At 38.3% G+C, this 21,848-nt stretch overlaps 1 protein-coding gene across 4 annotated transcripts in view; it reads right to left on the reverse strand.

Annotated features, from left to right (window-relative positions):
- The window catches only part of LOC139939443 (myosin-IIIb-like), a 71,468-nt gene that overhangs the window by 19,559 nt on the left and 30,061 nt on the right, over positions 1-21,848 (reverse strand). The window contains exons 17-32 of one of the 4 annotated variants that reach the window (XM_071935365.1): positions 21,386-21,497; positions 20,737-20,863; positions 19,988-20,198; positions 18,125-18,269; positions 15,812-15,965; positions 14,966-15,057; positions 14,664-14,793; positions 14,043-14,143; positions 13,138-13,161; positions 11,836-11,889; positions 10,641-10,846; positions 10,077-10,188; positions 9,025-9,187; positions 8,369-8,449; positions 7,314-7,475; positions 1,264-1,737 (exon numbers count right to left, since the gene is read on the reverse strand). In XM_071935365.1, coding sequence (XP_071791466.1) covers positions 1,264-1,737; positions 7,314-7,475; positions 8,369-8,449; positions 9,025-9,187; positions 10,077-10,188; positions 10,641-10,846; positions 11,836-11,889; positions 13,138-13,161; positions 14,043-14,143; positions 14,664-14,793; positions 14,966-15,057; positions 15,812-15,965; positions 18,125-18,269; positions 19,988-20,198; positions 20,737-20,863; positions 21,386-21,497 — 2,348 coding nt within the window. Of the gene's footprint in view, positions 1-1,263; positions 1,738-7,313; positions 7,476-8,368; positions 8,450-9,024; positions 9,188-10,076; positions 10,189-10,640; positions 10,847-11,835; positions 11,890-13,098; positions 13,162-13,423; positions 13,454-14,042; positions 14,144-14,663; positions 14,794-14,965; positions 15,058-15,811; positions 15,966-18,124; positions 18,270-19,987; positions 20,199-20,736; positions 20,864-21,385; positions 21,498-21,848 lie in introns of all 4 variants that reach the window. The other 3 variants (XM_071935363.1, XM_071935364.1, XM_071935366.1) reach the window with 3 other exon arrangements.

Raw genomic sequence — 21,848 nt, forward strand, 5'->3', positions numbered from 1 at the left:
CCTAGTTGAACACAGTTAAACCTAGTCCAAACCAGTTCGTTAATATGGAAAATGGACGAGTTTGATCACTATCCAGTTGAACCAGTTGACCCAAGTTAACTAGGTTCAACTGGAATTTAGACCGGGGAGGCCAAGGGCGAGGCCATACATAAAGTCAGGATTCAGAGTGGTCCTATGACTAGGCGCTACATCACTTGTAAATTACCTCTTAAGCCCTTGTCAGGCAGTGTCTGTATATTTATATTGACTAAAGGCAACAAATAATAACAATAATAATAATAGTATTTATAAAGCGCCAAATTGCCAAACGAAGGCACCGAGAGAGAAGGGGAAAAAGACAGATCAAAGATAAAGACGAATAACTGTAGCTATGAAGAGGGAAAAAGGTGTGTTTGGAGAGCACGTTTGAAGGCTGTGACACTGTTTAGGCTTCTGGTTAGGGTAGGTAAGGAGTTCCATAGCCAGGGAGCAGCAATTGAAAATGCCCTGCCACTTGCAAGTTTATGGGTTTTGTGAACTGAAAGGGATTTACCAGTAGAAGAGCAAAGAGAGTAAGAGGATGTCTGGAGTGAAAGGAGAGAGGAGAGATAATCCGAGGCACAGTGATTGAGGGATTTATATGTGTGGACCTGTGTACAGAATTTAATGCATTGGGCAACTGGAAGCCAAAAAGCCACAACCAAATGAAGCCATAGCCTAATCAAGCCCTTGCTTCAATCCAAAAGTTGATTAATCATTAATCACTGCAACGCATAATCACCCCCCCCCCCCCAAATGCTGCCCCATAGTTTCAAGACAACCAAATTTAAACTTGCTTACTGCATTAACAACTATGATTTAATGTTTGTGTACTACATATATGGTGCCCTAGTAATCATTATCCACACAACCTATTCCCTAAGATGTAGTGTGTGCAATAAGATGTTCAAGGCTTCGATGCTAATAAAACATGGCTAGAGATTGAAGGAGTTAAGTCAAAAGTTCACAATGAAAATGAATACTTAATAATTTACATAAATATTGGTACGTTATAAAGGAATACATCAACATGCTTTGATACCCACGAGCACAGTACGGTACAATGATGTGTGACACGCATTACACAACTTAAAAAGGAATCTATACGACACTACTACATCAAACCATGCCACAGTCACATGACAATGAACATGCAAAAATTAAAAACCTCTACATCCTACAAATGTCGACAAGAAGAACCATCTATTATGTTACCAAACAACAACACCACAATATCGGTCAAACCTGCTTGGATCTTGACCGCACTCTGCTCAGCGGAAAGTACCTCCCTCTTGCGGTGTCTATTCTCTTCTAAATCGCCTTGTGAGTGGGCATCCAAGTGCACATTATTCCCCATTGAATCGTGTTTAGAGGACCCAGCACTGCCCCCTGGGGAACCCTGCGTCTGACTGGGCATCTCTGAGTGTCTCTTATCCGTTCCATCAGCAGCGGCCATTAAGATCTCTGAGGAGTCTCTGTCGGGAGTCTCCTCATCAACGACCGTTGGACAATTCAACGCAGGATGCTCACCGATTTCACGGCGCAGGGACGACGATGAATCCGTACTCTTGCCCGATACCTCTGGGACATCGGAAGAAGCTTCCCCTCTTGTCCTGTCGTCTCCTGAGGAGGTTGCTCTTGTATCTGTCTTCAAGGTCACAGCATCTCCAGATGTCTCCAGTGTATTTCTAAGTGCATCCGACGATGTCGTCAACAAATCTTCATCAATTTAGGAAAGTACAGAACAGCTGAAACTTCACAAATCGGCTTTACATTTACAATTAAAAGCCCCCTAACCGATTTTCCTTCACTGAGAGCATTTTTTCATAAATCCAATAAATGCATTACACTTACTTCTCTAAACATAATTTGATTACTTTACACCATAGCATTTATCGGAATACTTGTACTGAATAACAACACTTTCTCCAGAAGACAATCAGAGCATACTATTATCGAAACATTGAGTTGAAACCAATGGTTCTTTTCAGAACCACCCCAACTCATTAAAGATAGTCATTACATAGTGTTACCACAAACCTTTCCAAAACTACTGATCACAAGAATGACTTTAACTAACAGCTCTCCCTACCTGCAATAATGGCTGTTTTTCGATCAGCATTATAAAACAATACACTTTAATGTATGCAATGGCCTTTAACTTGCAATCATCTATCTGCTGGTCATAAGAGATATCTAGGTAAACACACCATACAAGCCTCACACATATTCCAATAGCAGGGGTCATTTAAAGTATGACATTTTTGTTCCTTCACAAGTTCCTTCACTAAGTTTAACTTGGTGTATCTCAACATATACATAAAATAACAAACCTGTGAAAATTTTAGCTCAATCGGTCGTCGAAGTTGCAAGATAATAATGAAAGAAAAAACACCCTTGTCACGCAAAGTTGTGTGCTTTCACATGCTTGATTTCGAGACCTCAAAATCTAATTCTGAGGTCTCAAAATCAAATTCGTGGAAAAACACTTCTTTCTCGAAAACAAGGTAATTTCAGAGGGAGCCGTTTCTCACAATGTTTTATGCTATCAACCTCTCCCCATTACTTGTTACCAAGTAAGGTTTTATGCTAATAACTATTTTAGGTAATTACCTATAGTAACAAAAACCTGTAGTACAAGGCAGTTTGAGAAACATTGCACTTCAAAGTTACAATTAAGGTAATTTGAAGAAAAAAATAGATGAGTTTTTATGCCCCAAAAGCGTCATTGACCCTGCTTCTCAGATTGTTCATACCTATATAAGGAATTATTCTTCCTGCCTGGAAAGAATAATCGCTCCAGATTTTTGGCGATATCTTTAAAAAAAACGTTTTGAAATGAAATGTTCAGAGGTTGGTTTGATTGTGTACATCTACATTTAATCTTAGGTATACTTTACCATTAATCATTCTGAATGGTCCCTTTAATTTTTATTTTCATCCAAGGATTGCAACAGATGACTCAAGAACATTAAACAAAACGCACATCAACTCCCCTAACCATAAATAAAATCTAATGCATTTTTTAGGGTCAGACAAATCCTTGGATAATATTCACTTCATTTCAGTCGCTCTGCATCCATCCAGTAATGGGCCAAGATGCCAGGAAACATTTCCAGAGATTGCATAAAATAAAATAAATCAATATTGTGGCTGTGTGTGTGTGTTTGTATGTGGGATCACCAGGTTGGTGAATTTATTTTAAGGCCATGGTCAGTGCACAGAGTTGATTTAATGAAACGACGGTCTCTAAAACAATTTATGTCCATCTGGATTAAAGTGACCCGTCAGTTCCGGCGAACTGAGCCTTTAAAGGGAATGTATAGACCTTTATCACGGTGTGGTCATCTTGATCTTACTCCATTCCAACTCAATGTGACCAAACTGAGGCTGGATGAAATAATAGTCTGGTGCCATGCGCAATGAATGTTAGCATTCATTACTGTTATTGGCAACAGGGAACATGACCAAGATGGTGACAGTGTGATAAAGGTCTATACCGTTGTTTTTTTTTGGAACCATTTGGTTGTTTCAGTCCCATGTAAATGTAGATATTTATACCATGAATCTAACCTGTGAACATTTCATTTCGAAGGGTGGTAACGTTTTGAGATATTGCCAAAAATCTAGAGTGGCTAAGTCCATGCCGGAAGAATAATTTGTAATTGGAATACACAATCTGAGACACATTTCTGATGTTAATGTTTCTCAGATCCAAGTTTATGGGGATAAAAAAATTATCACCTTTTTCCGCAACCACAGTACTTTGAAGTAAAATGAATCACAAAATGCTTTATACTATCCAAAGCTACTTATTAGCTGCTGTATTTCTAACCAAGTACACAACGAATACCTTCCCTTTAACACTTCCTGGAAAATCTTGAATTTATATGTATTATCCACAGTAATGCTGAAGGATAAACCAGCGGCCTTGTGTATAAACAGATCTTTGAGATGTGTTTGCGATAACACCATGTGTATATTTCCATGGCTGTGTAGATTTTGTTCTTTGGGAATTATGTTTTGCTTTTTATTCTACTGCCGGGAAGTAGATTTCGGAATTCAGGAGACTTTTTAGTTCTGAAAAGAAATGTTTTGCTTTTTAATTACTGGGTGGAAGGTAGGACATCGACCAGGACTACTAACTACTTTTGCTCAGTGGATCCAGGGGACTTCTTGTTTTTAACGTTACTGCCATGGAGTGAGTTCTTATTTGGTCTCAAGTTTTCGACTAGCTTCCTCTAGTCATCGTCAGGAGACTGAAGAGTTTGAGACATGTTGGTCTAATTATAAGGATTCAGATATTAAAGGAATATGTTGCCTTGGATCGGTCGAGTTGGTCTTTGAAAAGCGTTTGTAACCGTTTGTTATAAAATGCATATGGTTAGAAAGATATTTTAAAAGTAGAATATAATGACACACACAAGTATCACTCAAAATTGCGTGGTTTTCCTTTTACCTCGTTGACTAACACGGTCGGCCATTTATGGGAGTCAAATTCCCATAAATGGCCGACCGTGTTAGTTCGCAAAGTAAAAGGAAAACCACGCAGTTTCGAGGCAAATTTGTGTGGATCATTGTATTCTACTTTTAAATCATCTTTCTAACCATATACATTTTATAACAAACAGTGTAAAACACTTTTCAGAGACCAACACGACCAATCAAAGGCAACGTGTTCCTTTAAAGATGTGATGTAGTTCCAGTAAATACTTTTTACTGTTTTGTTAAACGTTTTTTTTTTTTTTTTACAAAATTAAACCACAAGGAAAACAGACTGGGTTATGAACATTTTGGGTTGAACATTTTTTAACATATTTTCGTACGACTTTTGTTTCTACTTTTGCTGTAACTTGTGTTGGTTTATAGGCACTTCAATACAAGCCTCCTTTTGCACCAAAACTGATTGGCTGTTATTAAATTTCTTTATTAATATTTTGGGGTTTTCTGAATCGGTTTTTGATTATCTTTCATTTACATACTTGTTCTGTATTTGTTTACTCTTCTTTTGTTTGCACCAATGGAAATAAAAGTCACATTCAATTAGATTATTATATAAAAAAATAATAGTAATAAGTCAAAAATTTCATTCCAAAGCTTGATTGTCTAAAGTTGGTGCTGGACGACGAAAGCATTAAGAAATATTATTTTGTTGTCAAATCCACCTGTTCTCTCAGTGAACTGTAATGTTTACTTGGTATATCTGCCTGCTATTATCTTGTCAAGAGCCTCAAATCTTCATTCAACTAAATAAAAAATGTCAAGCGAGGGCAGCATTGATGAAAATGATACTGCTGTCTCTGTATGATGAACAAGTCTGACTTATGGGTTACTATAGACCTTATCACTCTGTCACCATCTTGGTCATGTTCCCTGTTTCCATAACATTAATGTATGCTAACATTCATTGCGCATGGCACCAGACTAATATTTCGTCCAGCCTCAGTTTGGTTACAATGAGTTGGAATGGAGTAAAATCAAGATGGCCACACCGTGATAAAGGTCTATACTGTCACTTCTACACCATATCCAAAACCAGTGACCATGGCTTATATTTTATAGCAAATGCTAGTTACAATCAATACTCATGTCTGAAAAAAGGAAAAAATACACACACCGATTTTGACAATTCAACTCTTAGGAGCTAGTAAAAGAATTTTATACCAGCTCCAATCCTACTGCGTGTAAGAATCTTAAAGAATGCTGTTCAGCTATTGATATATTGTACATTTACAGAAAAATACTTTTGGCAAGAATATGTGCCAAAAAATAATAGTTTTCAGAATCACACATCTTATAGTGATTTCCGAGGGATTGATTCCACAAAGAGCTAAAATATAATCCCAAAGTTTATTAATCCTAATGTCACAATATAAGTAACTATAATGAAATCAATAACTTGACATAAGATCTGTGAGTGCTTTGTTAAATCCCAAACTGAAGATATATGTGATATATATGTTATTAGAAGTCAACAGTATTCCCTGACTTCTTCATACATATAGTATGGCTTCAAATGAGCAGACTAAACTAAAACAGAAATCAAATCTTGTCATGCAAACCAAGACCAAAGTTCATAAAAAAGCATGTAAGCACAAACCAATTGCTAAAGCACACAAAATGTTGCTCAGCAGGTTAACAGCTCAAATGCAATGAAGTTTACATCATTGTGACCGGTGCCCTGTTAATTCTAGCTAGATGAGAAATATGCTTAGCAAATTTTGTTATGCTTACTAGCTTCATGAACTTTGACCTTGATATTAATAAGTATCAATATGCACCATCCTTACATTGATGTCAACTCTTAATAAACACAATTTTAAAATAGATGAAAGTCAATCACCATAGGCATAAAATGGTTAGCTTCGAAAGGAGAACAATTATGTTTTTGACCCGTCCCAGTTTCTAGAAAATAAGTTTGGTATTCTGTACATGACTTGTGAAAACAGAGGGAAGGAAATGTATCTTCGTCTGTATGGGTCATTATTCATGGAATTAACCAGAATCTGGGGGAAAAGTGAGCAGCTATAAAGTTTAAATACAAGGTCCCTAAAAACTTACTTCATGTACTTTTGCTCATAAATCAGAAATAATGTAGATTGTCAAATTTTGGAAACAAGTAGGATCAATTTTTTGACAGGTTCTGCATGTTTTAATATAATTTTTTCGGCAAAAAGATTGGAAACAAGACTAAAGTAGGAAGAATATCATGGATGAGTTTACAATCTGAGGGTCCGTTCTGGTCTTAAAAACACCAAGAGACGATGGGCTATCTGGCTACAACTTCATCCAACAAAGGGGACTAAAAACATTTCATTTCTTAATCTCCTGTTGCTTGTGGAAGAGTGAACGAAAGATCGATGTAAAGATGGTTTATCAGGGACTGGGATTAAAAGGGATTAAGGGAGATTCAGAGGGATTCAGAGGGATTAAGCCACTTAACTCTTGCATTCATTCGCCCTCATGCAGAAACAACCATTCCAGAAAAAAAAACATTTCTTAAAAATTATCTCATCATACTAAATCAAAGACTACCTCAATTAGATTCAAACCTGGGACCAATTTCACAAAGCTGCTTAATTAAGCACAAAAAGTAGCCAAGCACAACATTATGCTTACCGTAATAATGTTACCAGCCAAACTACCATGTCACATATACAATTTGTGACTGGAACCCTGCTTAATTCTGCTTAGCAGACACTTATTAACCAATATTTTCTGCTTAAGCAGCTCTGTGAAGTTGGGGCCCAAGGTTTTGATGGTGGTTCGAATTCTACCTCTATGAAAACACTAACCTGCTTGTGATCTCACAACATTCGTCATGTACTTCCTCTCCTCTCCTAGTTTCTGTCTCGTCTTGCCGCCTCGGTACCAAGCCTGGATGGAAACTGCCGACTTCTCTCGTTTCTCAGCGAGCTCCTTCCGTTTCCTCACACGTCTCAAGTGCCTCCTTAAACCTTGAGAGGAACGGAATAAGAGCAGAACTCAAACATCTCATCTTATCTGCCTGGGTATTTTTAATGAAAAAAGTATCACCTTTCCTGTTATGGTTGTTTTACCTTTTGGGTTTTAAACTGGTCTTAGCCAGTGGACACTATTGGTAATTACTCAAAATAATTATTAGCACAAAACCTTACTTGGTAAGGAGTAATGGGGAGATGTTGATAACATAAAACATTGTGAGAAACGGCTCCCTCTGAAATGACGTAGTTTTCGTAGTTTGAGAAAGAAGTAATTTTCTACAAATTTGGTTTCTAGACCTCAGAATTAGATTTTGAGGCCTCGAAATCAAGCATCTGAAAGCACACAACTTCGTGTGACAAGGGTGTTTTTCTTTCATTATTATCCCACAACTTCAATGACCAATTGAGCTCAAATTTTCACAGGTTTGTTATTTTATGCATATTTTGAGATACTTTGAGAAGACTGGTCTCTCAAGAGGTTTAAAAACAAAAAAACTTTTGAAAGTGCGGCTACAGCATTGGCTTTGACTATTGCTAAGGGTGTTGCCGTAGCCGTAAATGTAGCGGCCAATTCAGACATGTTTTTTTTTTTTTTTTCACCATTTCGCTTTCGCAAGAAAGAGGCTGCTAGGGTAGAAATTCCGGGCCACTGGCTATTTCTTGAAATTTAAAACGAAAATCCTTTAATTTGCACCTAGTTTTGTTTTACTTGACAATTAAGATCAATTCCTTGGCTTACTCCTCTGTAGACAGGCCTTAAAGATACACACCTTTCAGAATACTCTCATACATGACATGCATTGCCCCCCCCCCCTTCCATCTTCTCCCTTGCTTTGCCCCTCCTCATTCTCAGCTATCCTCATCCTCAAAAAGCCTGATATATTTACCTCTCTGTAGCATGATGGCTGCCTTTAATCGTCTCAGCTTGACCTCATTGTATTTCTTCTTGGCAACCCAGCCTCGTACCCCTGCATAATTGGGAGAACAAATTCCATCAGAATGTTCATAAAAACTAAACTATGTATATTCGTTTTGCAGTAACGCAATTTCCCTTAATCCCTTTCCCCTCTCTTTTTCTATAAATGGATATGTATTTGTTTGTACTTATTTTATGCCTCTGAAGAAGGTCCGGTTTGGATCGAAAGCTAAGGCCATCTACCCTATTCATTATTTAGTATATCTAATAATAATAATAGTAATAATAACAAGTTCTTATATAGCGCATTTCACAATAACCTTATCAATGCACTGAACATTAGTGCCCTGGTCTTTGTGCCAATAACATTCCTTTAATCTTTCTCAGCTCCCTGGGAGTATACAACTTGGGCAACCGAAGGCTTTTTCATACACATCAACCTCAAGTATCTTGCTCAAGGACACAAGTGTCACCACCGTGACCCAGACCCACACTCTGATGAATTAACCACCAGTAATTAAATTTGATGGCAACTGTCACAAACACAGAACTTTCTTCTTCCTATCTCCCAAAACTTCCCATCACCCAACCAACATTTTAAAGATAATAAAACTATCTGCTTCTTACTTTTTTGAATGACAATAGCACCATTCCTTCTCTGTGCCAGCAGCTTTTTGTATCTGGCCTTGGCTAGCCAGCCTTTGATGATGGCCTGAACGAGGTTCGCCAACTGGTGGTGTTTCTCAAGGAGTCGATCCAGTGACTCGATGTGATAATACTTCAAGAATACCTACACAGGACAAAAAGAAAGATTATACAACTGGTCTTTACTCTTACACGAAGGTGTATTAACGCCATTGGACCCTTTCGGTAAACAGTATTGTCCAAGGCCCACACAACGTGTATCACAACTTCTATATCAAAAAACAAACCTGTGAAAATTTGGGCTTAATCAGTCATCGGAGTCGGGAGAAAATAACGGGAAAACCCACCCTCGTATCCGCGCGTTTCGCCGTGTCATGACATGTGTTTAAAATAAATCCGTAATTCTCGACAACGTGAATTGATATTGTTTTACTGTTTTCTCAAAAAGTAAAGCATTTCATGGAATGACATTTCAAGAAAAGTCTTTCACCACTACCTTCTGTAAACCCTGTAAGTTATTTGTAAACCTGTGAACTTTTTTTTTTTTTTTGTACCGAAAGGGTCCAATGGCTTTAAGGCACTGGACACTATTGATAATTACTCAAATAATTGTGGCACAAAAACTTACATGGTAACAAGCAATGGAGAGCTGTTGACAGTATGAATGATTTTGAGAGTCGGCTCTCTCTGAAGTAACATAGTTTTTGAGAAAGGGGTATTTTCTCACTCAAAAAGCCTTCAGGTCTGAAGCCTTTTTATTTTTAATCTGAAAGCACACAAATTTGTGCAACAAGGATGTTTTTTCTTTCATTATTCTCGTGCAATTTCAACGACCAATTGAGTCAAAATTTGTTTACGGGTATTTCCTTAACTACATGTCTACGAAAGCTTGCACCGAATTTGATGTAGCAACCATCCCTATAGTCTGAGGGATTCACATTTAAGCGGTAACTTGTTACTAAACAAGTCATTGTACCAGACAAGATTCACATTTTGTATTTTACTTATTACTTATTGTTGCCTAGCAACCTTACCTTAGTGTTGCCTAGCAACCAGTCAGTGAGGTCACATGATTTGAGTATGACCTCACATGTACTTGAGGTCAACTCCACCTCATTGGTCATCGGGAAGGCTACCTGCTTGTACCTGGAGACAAAATCATGGAGTGCAAATAAAGTACTTTGAATACAAAAAGATTGCATTATGGATTTTTTAAATATTATTATTAAAAAATAATCCACAGGCAAATGGGTGGGATTCGAACCCATGACCTTTGCATTGCTAGAGCAGATGTCTTACTGCTAGACCACGAGCTAACCCTGTGTCTGGAGGGAATTTGAACTACATGTGATAGCAGCGGGTACTGCAACAAGGATTAATAGATTTGAAGAAGTTCAAGTTATAAATCAAAACCCAAGTTCTTATGGTCGAGTCATCAGAGTGTGGGTTCGATCCCCGTTCACGAGTGATATGCCAGTGAATTTTTTTCACGGAACTCGGGAAAGTACTGAGTATGCAGTACATCTCTTTAAGGGTAACACCAAATTATAACAAAATTAACCTTGTAATATTTAATTTTTTTTTTTTTTTAAACAAACCTCTTGGCAAACTCCTGGAAGGGGATTCGATGCGAGTAACCCTGCCTCCTTATGCGAGTAGTCTCAAGGACACCGGTGTAATTAAGCTGCGTTAGTACCTTCTCCTCGTCAAACTGGCCTGGTACCCTGTCATTGTTGGGTTTGATACATCGGACAAAGTGGGGCTGGCTGGATATCATCTTGAACAAGAGCTCTCGAAGGGAATACTGTAACAGCGATTAAAGTTAGGGTTAGCGATTGTGTTTTCTCAACGCATTTCTGATTTATAGGCAATGTTTTTAAGAAAGATACAATCAATTTCACATCTACATGTAAAAGTTTTAGCTGAATACGGTGTGTAGTTGCTGAGAAAACAGCAAAAAAAACTGTCACAGTTCTTTCAGTAGAATGTTAGACCCATCCACATCATTAGCGAGATGAGAGCAGGAGCCACAGCTGCAGCCGCTAATTCAAAATGGCCTCATTCTTCTCAAATTACCAAACGGCACCAGATTAAACAGCCTCCCTGCTTCGCTTAGATTCAAGTTACCCAAAAAAATTCCTCAAATGATGCATGTTTGGTCCATGGAAAAAAGTGGTGACATTTTCTTGAGAACAAGGGCTGACCTACATGTACACGTGGCACTGGCTTTAAAGGCAGTGGACACTATTGGTAATTACTCCAAATAATTATCAGCATAAAACCTCACTTGGTGATGAGTAATGGGGCGAGGTTGATAGTATAAAACATTGTGAGAAACAGCTCCCTCTGAAGTGACGTAGTTTTCGAGAAAGAAGTTATTTTCCACGAATTTGATTTCGAGACCTTAGATTTGGAATTTGAGGTCTCGAAATCAAGCATCTGAAAGCTCACAACTTCGTGTGACAAGGGTGTTTTTTCCTTCATTATTATCTCGCAACTTAGACGACCAATCAAGCTCAAATTTTCACAGGTTGGTTATTTTATACATATGTTGAGATACACCAAGTGAGAAGACTGGTCTTTGACAATTACCAAACATGTCCAGTGTCTTTAACAAACAATTTAGAATAATAGTTTATAAGGGCAAAACAAACTTTGAATATCAGACTTTTTAAAAGAATATCACAAATCTGCTCAAATTCACTTTTGAAAGTTAAATACTTTCTTAAATTGTGCACAAAACTAGTATATGAAAAAAATGTATACAAAACAAGTAACTATGGTAATACATACCCTAAAATAGGATGCCACAGTCTGCCTGTTCTTAGCCATGTTCCCGCTCGTAGCCTAAATTGGAAATTGGGTAAAAACAAATTATCTTAATATTTGGTCACATTATGGATTGCGGAGAATCAAGATCTCCAATCGTCCAATAAGTACAGGTATTTATGTTCCTTTTTTCCATGTTCTGAGAAAACAGATTAATTTTGTTTTACTTTTGGATTTTTGTAAAATGTGACCACAATTATAGGTATGGTAACTTATTGATAAAACAAAACCAAAATCTAAGATAAAAAGACTGATCTTTCTGAACAAAAAATGATTTATTTTTATTTTTATTTTTTTTCAAAGTTAGTATGGGGTAATATTTTCGCAAAATATAACAATGGTTCAAATAAATGTGCAATGAGTGAAGATTTAAAACAAAGAAAGCAAGAGAAATGATTCACAAAATGAAAAATTAACATTGAAAAAACAAAACATAATTTTGAGTTGCTCTAATGATGAGAACTAGTCGTCCATTAACGCTATTTTGCTTATATGGAAACTGCTTATGAAGCAAAATATAATATTTAAAAGCTGCATAGAAATTTTAAAAATTAAGTAACCACAAAATTAATGGAAAACAACCATCTTGCTTTCAAACTGAAATTCAAGCACGTTTAACAGATAGCAATAAATAACCGAAAAAACGTTATTTGTGAAGTACAAAAACATCCCCCCAAACTTTCCCCTCCTAGCCAGAAACTGCCATGTCCAAGTTGAACGACTTTTGCTACAGCTTAGGCTTTTGAATGAAAATACAATATTGATACAATTTGTTTTACCGCAAGCAAATCACTCACATGGGATTCGAGCCTGCGACCTTTGCATTGCTAGAGCAGATGACTAACCACTAGACCACCGAGCTATCTCGATGGCTAAAAATCTTATGTGTTAGCAGCGGCTACCGCAGCGCAAGACATCTGCTATAGCATTGCAAAGGTCAAGGGTTCGAATCCTACCCAAGTGATTTGCCTGTGGATTATCTTTCCACAAAACTCGGGAATGTACCGAGTATACAGTGCTTAATTCGTATCGTGTAAGGGTAAAAAAAGTTATTTTTATCCTTGATGCAAAAACTAACATCTATAAAACGTTTATGTAAACTGTGTAAATAAGGCAGAAGAAGTGATCTACTCTAAGCCGTAGCCTCTTCCATAGCCACAGCTGTAGCGATAGCCATCAATTCAAACGTGGCAATTTCAAAAGACTGGACAGTGCATTAGTGCATACCGTACTAGAGTTATAGGAATACAGCATGGCATCTTTTACCTTGGGTGTAGAATCGTCATTATGCTACAAAAGCAGAACAGAATGCATAGAGATCAACAAGATTAGCAGGACAAGAAGAAAATTAAGCAAGACACAAGATTGAGAAAGACTCATCACCCAGAACAATGTCATGTATGAAGGTAAACATATTTAAAGCATCAGCAGCTGCCCCGAAACAAGAATATTCCACAACTCATACAAGAGAAGCGTTTGCAAGAAAACAAAGTTTTTGGGGCTAAATTCTAACAAAGTTTTTAAGCGTTGTGTTGGTATCTATTTGTCCTACCTCAGTTCCGTGGCCTGCGAATGTAAAATCCTACAAAGAAAACAGTGATTATTTCAAAACGTGTTAGATGTCAATAAAAACAGCTCGGAAATCTTCCCCTTGAAGAGCAGCTTAAACGAAAATGGCAAAGTGATCTTTGCTGATATGGAAGTTCACATGAGATTAAACAGTTTTTAATTGTAAAAAACACCAATCGTTTGAATAACCTTCTCAAGTGCTTTTCAAAAAGATTTGTGAAAAGCAACTTTACATCATCAGGTCTTATGCGGGAGGTACGTTTTGCTTAGACACTTTGTTGCAACATGGAGGTATAACAAAGCAACCTCCCACAAAAGATATCAAATGACAACAAAATATTGTCATTGGACGCACGGCGGCGTCAACAGCAGAAGTGTAGCTAGTTTTTCAAAACCTTGAGGTTGAGGCCAAAATGTTTTTATAAATGTATGACTTGAATATCCAAAACAGAAAACACTATTTATGATTACCAGTCATCAAATTGATTTGTAAATTCTACTCGTGGACTTCATTATCCTCCCCCCCCCCCCCCAAAAAAAAGAAGTTGTCAACAAACATTTCAATAACATATTCCCCGTTCATTTTCTGGCTTTCAACTTACCTCCTTGAATATTTGTGCATATGTCTTAGCACGACAGAGCTGTTTCTCTTTCATATGGAGAGCCTTGCGTTGTACGGGACCCATCGTACTTGCCAAATTACCTGCAGCATCAACGATTTTTAACTAGTCTTTCAGACACAGTACTAAAAATGGTTTAACTCATGATTCAACCCAATTGAGTTCAACTCTGTGTGTCTGAACAGTTCTAAAGATAGACCGAATCGAGTTTAACCCCAAAAAGTTAAAATGTTGGACTTGCACTGGCTACCAATTGAGACATGAATTCAATACAAGATCATGCTGCTCGTGTATCCATTTCTATAGGTCCAGAATACCTGACAAGGTCCAGAATACCTGACCACACCTACTGACATTCCATATTAAAAAACAACTTGTACATTCAATTTCAACAGATCTGCATTATTCATTCCTAGAAGCAAACACAGTTGGGGTGACCGCGCCTTTTCTGTTTCTGCCCCATGGTATGAAACAGCCCTACTTACAACATCGGACAATCACCTACAATACAACACTTCAAGACGTCACTCAAATCTCATGTTTACAAGGTGTCGGCACCAACTTCACAAAACTTTAAGAAAGAAACAATGAAGAAGGTCATACCCGTCTTGTTGAGATGTTGCTCAAAGAGAAGTCTTGCTAGTGGCATCTTGGAGGAGCGAAGGAGGTAGACGATATCCATGACCAGAGTGTCTCTATTCTTAGCCAGAAAACCGTCTGCGCAATACATCACCTGATTGTAGAAACATCGACCACAAAAACAAAACAAACTTTAAGATTAAATTTGTTGCCATGATTTATTTTTGCAAAAAGTTGGGGCATGTAGATATAGTTGTGATTTGCCAATCCTTATAGAGGATTAGTTAATCCATTAATATTGTTAATAATCCTAATAGCTTCCTCACCTTGCCAGCATAGTGTTGTATCCCGAAATCTAATCCCCCGGCATGAGGGGAACGACAGTAGTAAGCTCCGTTGATATTCTGATTGAATTTCTCTGTTCACATGAAGCAAGAAAACATATGATTTATTTTATTAGATTATTTATAAATAAAGGTTTCTAAATGGCACTCCCAAACAAAGTTATTAACAAAATACATGTAGAGAGATCGCAAAAATAGGGCTAGATAGCTCAGTTGGTTCTATATTTTAATTATTTTTTATCATATTGGAAATAAAAAGTTGCATCCCCTTAAGGTGATCCCTCTGCTGCCACTTTCCAGGTTGTATCGTAAACTTGGGTGGGATCCTGGCTACACGGCAGTTACTGGTTGTATGGCTTGTGACTGGCACCAAACAAAAATTTACAAAATAGGGAGACCCCAAACTTGGGGCTAGATAGCTCAGATGGGAGAGCGCTGGCACGTTAATCCGGAGGTTGTTGGTTCAAATTCTGCTCTTGTAAATTTGTCTTTGTTCAACCCCGACCCAACCCCAACATCAGAGCTATGACCCAGTTGGTAGAGCGCTGACTCATAAACGGTCACAGGTTCAAATCCCACACAAGTCAATATTTTTCTTGTTCAATCCCTTAAAAAAAATGTTTTGCTGTCGAACAGAACAGCACAGAGACAAGACAAGAATTGACTATAAATAGCAACCTTGAAAGATACATGTATAAAATCTCTTTTGGAGGAAATTTTACATATGGTGGTACCCGCAAGTTTACTACATACTTAGTTAATTTTATTTTATTTTCCACACCATGCAAAGCTTCAAACACCACTTTAAGCACAGAGACAGTTACTCACCAACAAGTGTTTGGTCGGTAGCCTGTGGGAACCAGCTTTCTTCATCGAGTAGATGGAGCATTCCCAGAGGTCTTTGCAGAAAGAGATCCAGCAACGGCTGGTTGTCTTGGTAACTGATCACCGCAGCATCAATACCTTCAGTAATGTATTCCTCCTGAGAAAAGTTATGGGACAAAAGTTATTAAACATATGGGACTTGAGGCATTGCATGGTGAGGTATCAATCACCTTATGCACAGGGCGTCATTTCAGAAGGGCGCCCTCACCTAGAGGTCAAAAGGAGGTTGTTCACTGGCCAATACTGTGCGCCGCACGTACAAATCCGTGCGTCTTGATTGTTTTGTCAATGTTTTTCCTCTAAGATGGTGCTGGATGACGTCAATGCATAAGGTCTTATATATTTGGTTTGCGGTAACACCATGAGTGTACCTCATTGCCAGGTAGATTATGTTCTTTTGAGAACTTGGCTTGCGGAGTTGACTTTCGGAATTTGGGAGACTTCTCAGTTCTGAAAAGAACTGTCCTGCTTATTAACTATTACTTGGGTGGAAGGTAGGAAATCGGCCGAGACTGCCACTTTAGCTTTAGAGGATCGAGGGGACTTCTAGTTATAAAGCTTTTTAAAAAGTCACAACATCATTTTTTTTTTTATATCACACAATGCAGAAGAAGATTTCTCATTAACAACTTCATGCTGTATCAAAGATCATATACATGTATAACAAATGTGCATGCTGATTTGGAGTTTTCGGATTTGTTTGACAATAATAGTTTATGGCCTGACGTTTTGACGCTAGAAGAGTCTTTAAGCCTTCGAGAAATTCTCTGCTTAGGGTCGAAATGTCAGACCATTAAATATTTTTAAAATTTATTTTGGTTGGTCAACAGTTTGCAACAGCCATGACAGCTATACATTGACAATAATTGCCAAAGTATGAGACAAGAATTCCATGCAAGTTTGTCAAACAGAATAATTGCTGGGCAAACTAAACTATTCCCTCCCCGATTATAAAAATTATATCACGATGCAAGAAACAATCAAGTTAATTATTTAATCAACTTCAAAGTGTTAAAGGGAGGGTATATCTTTGGTAAATACTGCAAAACATAATGGTTTATTTAGTGAGAAAATGACAACAGATCAAGTGACATGTGAAAAAGGTTTCTAGCCAAAATGGCAAAAGGGTTAGGATTTGTTTAAGGGAAAATTCAAATGTGATTTTAACTATAAAGAATCATTGACTCCTTGTAAGTAATTTCCCCTGTAGGTGCCTTCTTGCCCCTCCTAGTGGTCACTCAACATTGCCCTCCACAGATGGGCAATTGGCCACAGACCAGAGGTGGATTTCACAAAGGTAGTCCTAACTTAGGACTTGTCCTAGGCAATGCTAAGAGATAGGACCAGTCCTCAGTTAGGATGAGTTACTGGTCCTAACTTAGGACCAGTGCTATCTCTTAGCATTGCCTAGGACTAGTCCTAAGTTAGGACTACCTTTGTGAAATCTACCCCAGGGCCCAATTTCATGGCTCTGCTTACCGTAAGCAAAAAATTTGCGCTTACAGAAGCAGGGAATTCCGCGCTTACATCAAGCGTATTTCACGGGTTAGCAGGGAAGTTTTGCTTGTGCTCCTGCATATTCCACTTTACTAGGCATTCTTCATGTATACAAAGCTAGTGCAGAAATTGGGCGATTGCACAGTAAGTGGAGAATGTTGATCGTAAGCGCAGACTTCGGCAGTAAGCAGGAGCCATGAATATAGGGCCCTGGTGGCCAGAAGAACACTGGCCAAAGACCAGGGCCCGATTTCACGGCTCTGCTTACCGTAAGCACAGAAGCGGCGCTTACGGAAGCAGGGAATTCTGTGCTTACGGAAGCAGGGAATTCTGTGCTTACGGCAAGCGTATTTCACTGGTCAGCGGCAAATTTGGGCTTCTACGCGTGTGTACTCCACGTTACCAGGCAGTCTATACGCTTACAAGGCTAGCGCAGAAATTTGGCGCTTGCACGTGAGCGGGGAATCGTGATCGTAAGCGCAGAATTCGGCGGTAAGCAGAGCCGTGCAATTGGGCCCAGGTGGACAGGACACTGACTTAGTCTGTATTCTCAAATTGCACTTTTAGACATCGCTTTGCAAGCACTTGGTGCAAGGGAGATAATAATCAATCATCTCAGCACCACTTGCACCAACAAATTTTCCTTCTCAAAAGCAAAGAACCCAAACTGCTATTTTATTCTTTCATTAGTCTGTGTTTCTTTAAAAAAATATTCATTCAGAGAGACTTTGACTTTTCACAGTGCTACAAACTCATCACCTGTTCCATAGCAAATATATGCTGGTTGAAATAGAACTGAATCTGCTCATTGGCGATGTTAATACAGAGCTGCTCAAAGGAGTTGACGGAGAAGTTCTCAAAACCGAAGATGTCGAGGATGGAGATTGACCTTTGACCGTCCTCCCTGGGTGAGAAGGGGGTTAGAAGGAGATGAAACCCCAACATGCCATGCCACCGATGGTTAGTTCATGAATTGTTAAGTGGAAATATGATTCGCCTTATTCGCGCTGGATTCAAATGGATGCCATGTGTCTAACAAACTGTGTCTGTCATGCTCGCCATTTTGGAAGTTAATTTTTTTTAAATTGTTTGGCTACACAACTAACAGCTAGACTCCGTTCTTGCTTTTTTGTATGCTTTGGTGCCTTCGAACAAAGATATTGACATGGTAGGGAGACCACTAGAAAGCTCTGTTGGTTGAGCGCCTGCACGTTAAACTGGAAAATGTTTGTTCAACCCCCAAAGTATCAAAATTTACCCAGTCAGTTTCCCTTGCGGTTTATAACTGTTTTGAATTCATCAAAAAAGCTTTAACAATGGGAGACTTTCCACCGCTAGGTGGCAGCAGACTTACTGGGTAAATTTCCATTGTTTACGTAGTTCTGAACATGCGCATAATTCTGAGAACAATGGCTTTACCCGGTAAGTCTGCTGTCACCTATCGTCTCAGAAAGTCTCCTATTGAAAATGAGGATTCCCCTGCACGCAGAAAACAGTCTTACTACTTTGATGAGAATGCATGTGCCAAAAACACTCTGCATCCTTTGAGGGTTAGGACCTAGGATGGCAGCAAACTCACGAATAAGGCGAATGGCTTATTAGATAACAAAGTTAGAAAGAAAACATTTTCAAAAATTCACAACTAAACTGTATGGACAAGACTCTCTTTAGTATGTTCTTATAGTCAAATGCATCAGTAGTTTCTTCATGCACATTCAGTATGGTTCATAATCTCATAGCATTTTTGTCTCACAATAATAGGATGTAATAAGAAAAGTCTGAATCAAATGCCTTTGGCTACGGCTAAGGCTGTTGGCTGCAATGACATAGCCATATCTAGCCAAGGACATGAATACAAATGATCGCTTCTTAAAGAAAAATGTCATTTTGAGAAGTGCGTGCATTTGTTCTCTTGATCAAAACAATCCTACTCAACAGTCAATCAAATCAGTGGTTTCCAGGCAACCAGTGGGCCCATTCTCAAAAAGCTTTCAAGCTAGATGGAAAATAGTTGTTTATTTTTCTACATAATAATTTGAAAATAACTCATGGAAAACTTTGCTTATTAATCAGTATGAGGAACATGTTATTTGTGAATGAATCTACCTTGTGCAGTTAACATAATATCGTGTTTGTTTAACGACTGACAAATATTAGTAGTAAAGTTTTGATGGTAAATCAACTCATCTATTAACTAAGTTAAAATGTAGATAGGTTAAAAATTATTAATGGTAGTGGAGGGAAAATGGGGTTAAATGTCATGATTTAGTTAGTTTAGTTTCAATTTCAACTTTTCCCATGTTGAAATTGACTTCAGTTTTGTGATTTTTATTGTTCTATCAAACTTTTAGTTGTGTGGCCTCACCCTAGGTCAAGGTATGACCCCTAGGCACAACCTTCTATGTAAGACCCCTTGGTATGACCTCATGGTTTGATCTCTGAGCATGACCCCTTAGTATGATCCCTGGGTATGACCCCTGGATGTTACTTCTAGATATGACTTCTATATATGACTTCTGGGTGTGACCTCTGGGTATGGCCCCTTGGTTTTACCTTACATTATAAACTATGAGTAAAACCTCAAGGTACGACCTCTGTGTATGACCTCTGGGTATGACTCACCCTGCTTGTTCCGTGGGTTTGAGCAGCGTGTTGATCTTATTGACAATCCAGTTGAAGAGTCTGCCATAGAGAGCTTTGGACAAAGCATCCCTGATGTCCTCTGCTTGGTACTTGGTGTTCTGCCTGACGATGGTCTCACCGCAGGCTACTACACTGCTTGATGTGATGGCCTCAGAAAGGTCATCCTGTTCAATGCCTAGAAGCTCACTACCTGAAGACATAAATAAGTACAAATCTGCTTACTAATTGTTTAAAGACACTGGACGCTATTGGTTATTGTCAAAGACCAGTCTTCTCACTTGCTGTATCTCAACATACGCATAAAATAACAAACCTGTGAAAATTTGAGCTCAATCGGTCTTCAAAGTTGCGAGATAATAATGAAAGAAAAAACACCCTTGTCACACGAAATTGTGTGCCTTCAGATTCTAAATCTGGGGTCTCTTAATCAAATTCGTGGAAAATTACTTCTTTCTCGAAAACTATTCCACTTCAGAGGGAGCCGTTTCTCACAATGTTTTATACTATCAACCTCTCCCCATTACTCGTTCAAGTAAGGTTTTATGCTAATAATTATTTTGAGTAATTACCAATAGTGTCCACTGCCTTTAACCTGCTTTGTAAATTTTCAATTAGCTTACAGGTCTGGAGACATAAATTAGTAAGACGCTGCTTAGACTTCCCAATCTCTTATCGATGCCATAACTACATCGGGGCTAAACAAGATAAATTCTTGGTCTTAGTCTTACTCTTTAGTACTTCAGTGGTGTTGGTGATGACACTCTTGTCGACACTGTGGGATTGCTCCGCCTCCTCAAAGGTTACCTCTCCAAGATGAACGATGCCAGCCAAGATGCTGTACACCGATCCAATCTCCTATAAAAACAGAAAAGCAAACATCACTTGGCATTTATGTTCACTTTTTAAGACATTAATAGTTTTTTCTCAGCAGACCATTCCAAACACACAAGTGCTGCATTTGAGAGTATGTGCTTAAATGGAATGATCTATTCATTTATCCAAATTACACCATATTCATGAACAAATAAACTTACCGACTTGGAAAATTGTAATTTCATGTTGACGTCACAAATTCGCAACGAATAATTCGCAGCAGTTAAACTCTGTTCAACTCACTTGCGAATATCGGTGCGAAAGGAGGGTTGCGACGTCAAATTCACGTCACATTCGCTTTGCATTCGCATTCGCAGGAAGTATGAACTGGGCTTTGCAAGTCACATATTTTCAATGGTGACCCAACCTGTGGTTTCCCTAACAAGCCATGAAACTTGGCCCTTAGACAAAAGATGGACAACTTGATTGAGCACAATGGCTAGCATGGCAGCAGTAGGTCCATGTGTGATGGCAGTGCAAGGGGTAAGGTAGCAATGATCTTACCACATCAGTGAATCCAATGGTCTGAAGACAGTTATTGATGTCATCAAATCTACGTCTGAGCTCAGGGAGTGCTTCTGAACCAGTAGCCGTAGGGTCACCTAAATGGAGATAACTGCAATAACAGAGAATTTTTTATATATTTGTTCAACTGCCATGCAGCCAGGGATCACACACAAATTTTGTATACAACCTGGAAAGTGGCAGCAGAGGGATCACCTTAAGAGGATGCAATATTTTTATTTCCATTATGTTTAGAAAAGAATTAATCATAGAACAATATTAGACAAATTCATTGGGTGACAGGACTTTTTCTTCAGCTGTGCATTGCATCTGGAACTCTCTAACACTTAATCTTAGATCTTGTCTTTGTACCACAAAATTCAAATCTCTTCTCAAAACTTATCTTATATCACAGGTTTTCAAGGACTAATTTTTTTGTGTCTGTTTTTTTTTATATGTGCGC

This window comes from Asterias amurensis, chromosome 7, assembly GCF_032118995.1.
Source record: "Asterias amurensis chromosome 7, ASM3211899v1".
In the NCBI taxonomy this organism is placed as follows: Eukaryota; Metazoa; Echinodermata; class Asteroidea; order Forcipulatida; family Asteriidae; genus Asterias; species Asterias amurensis.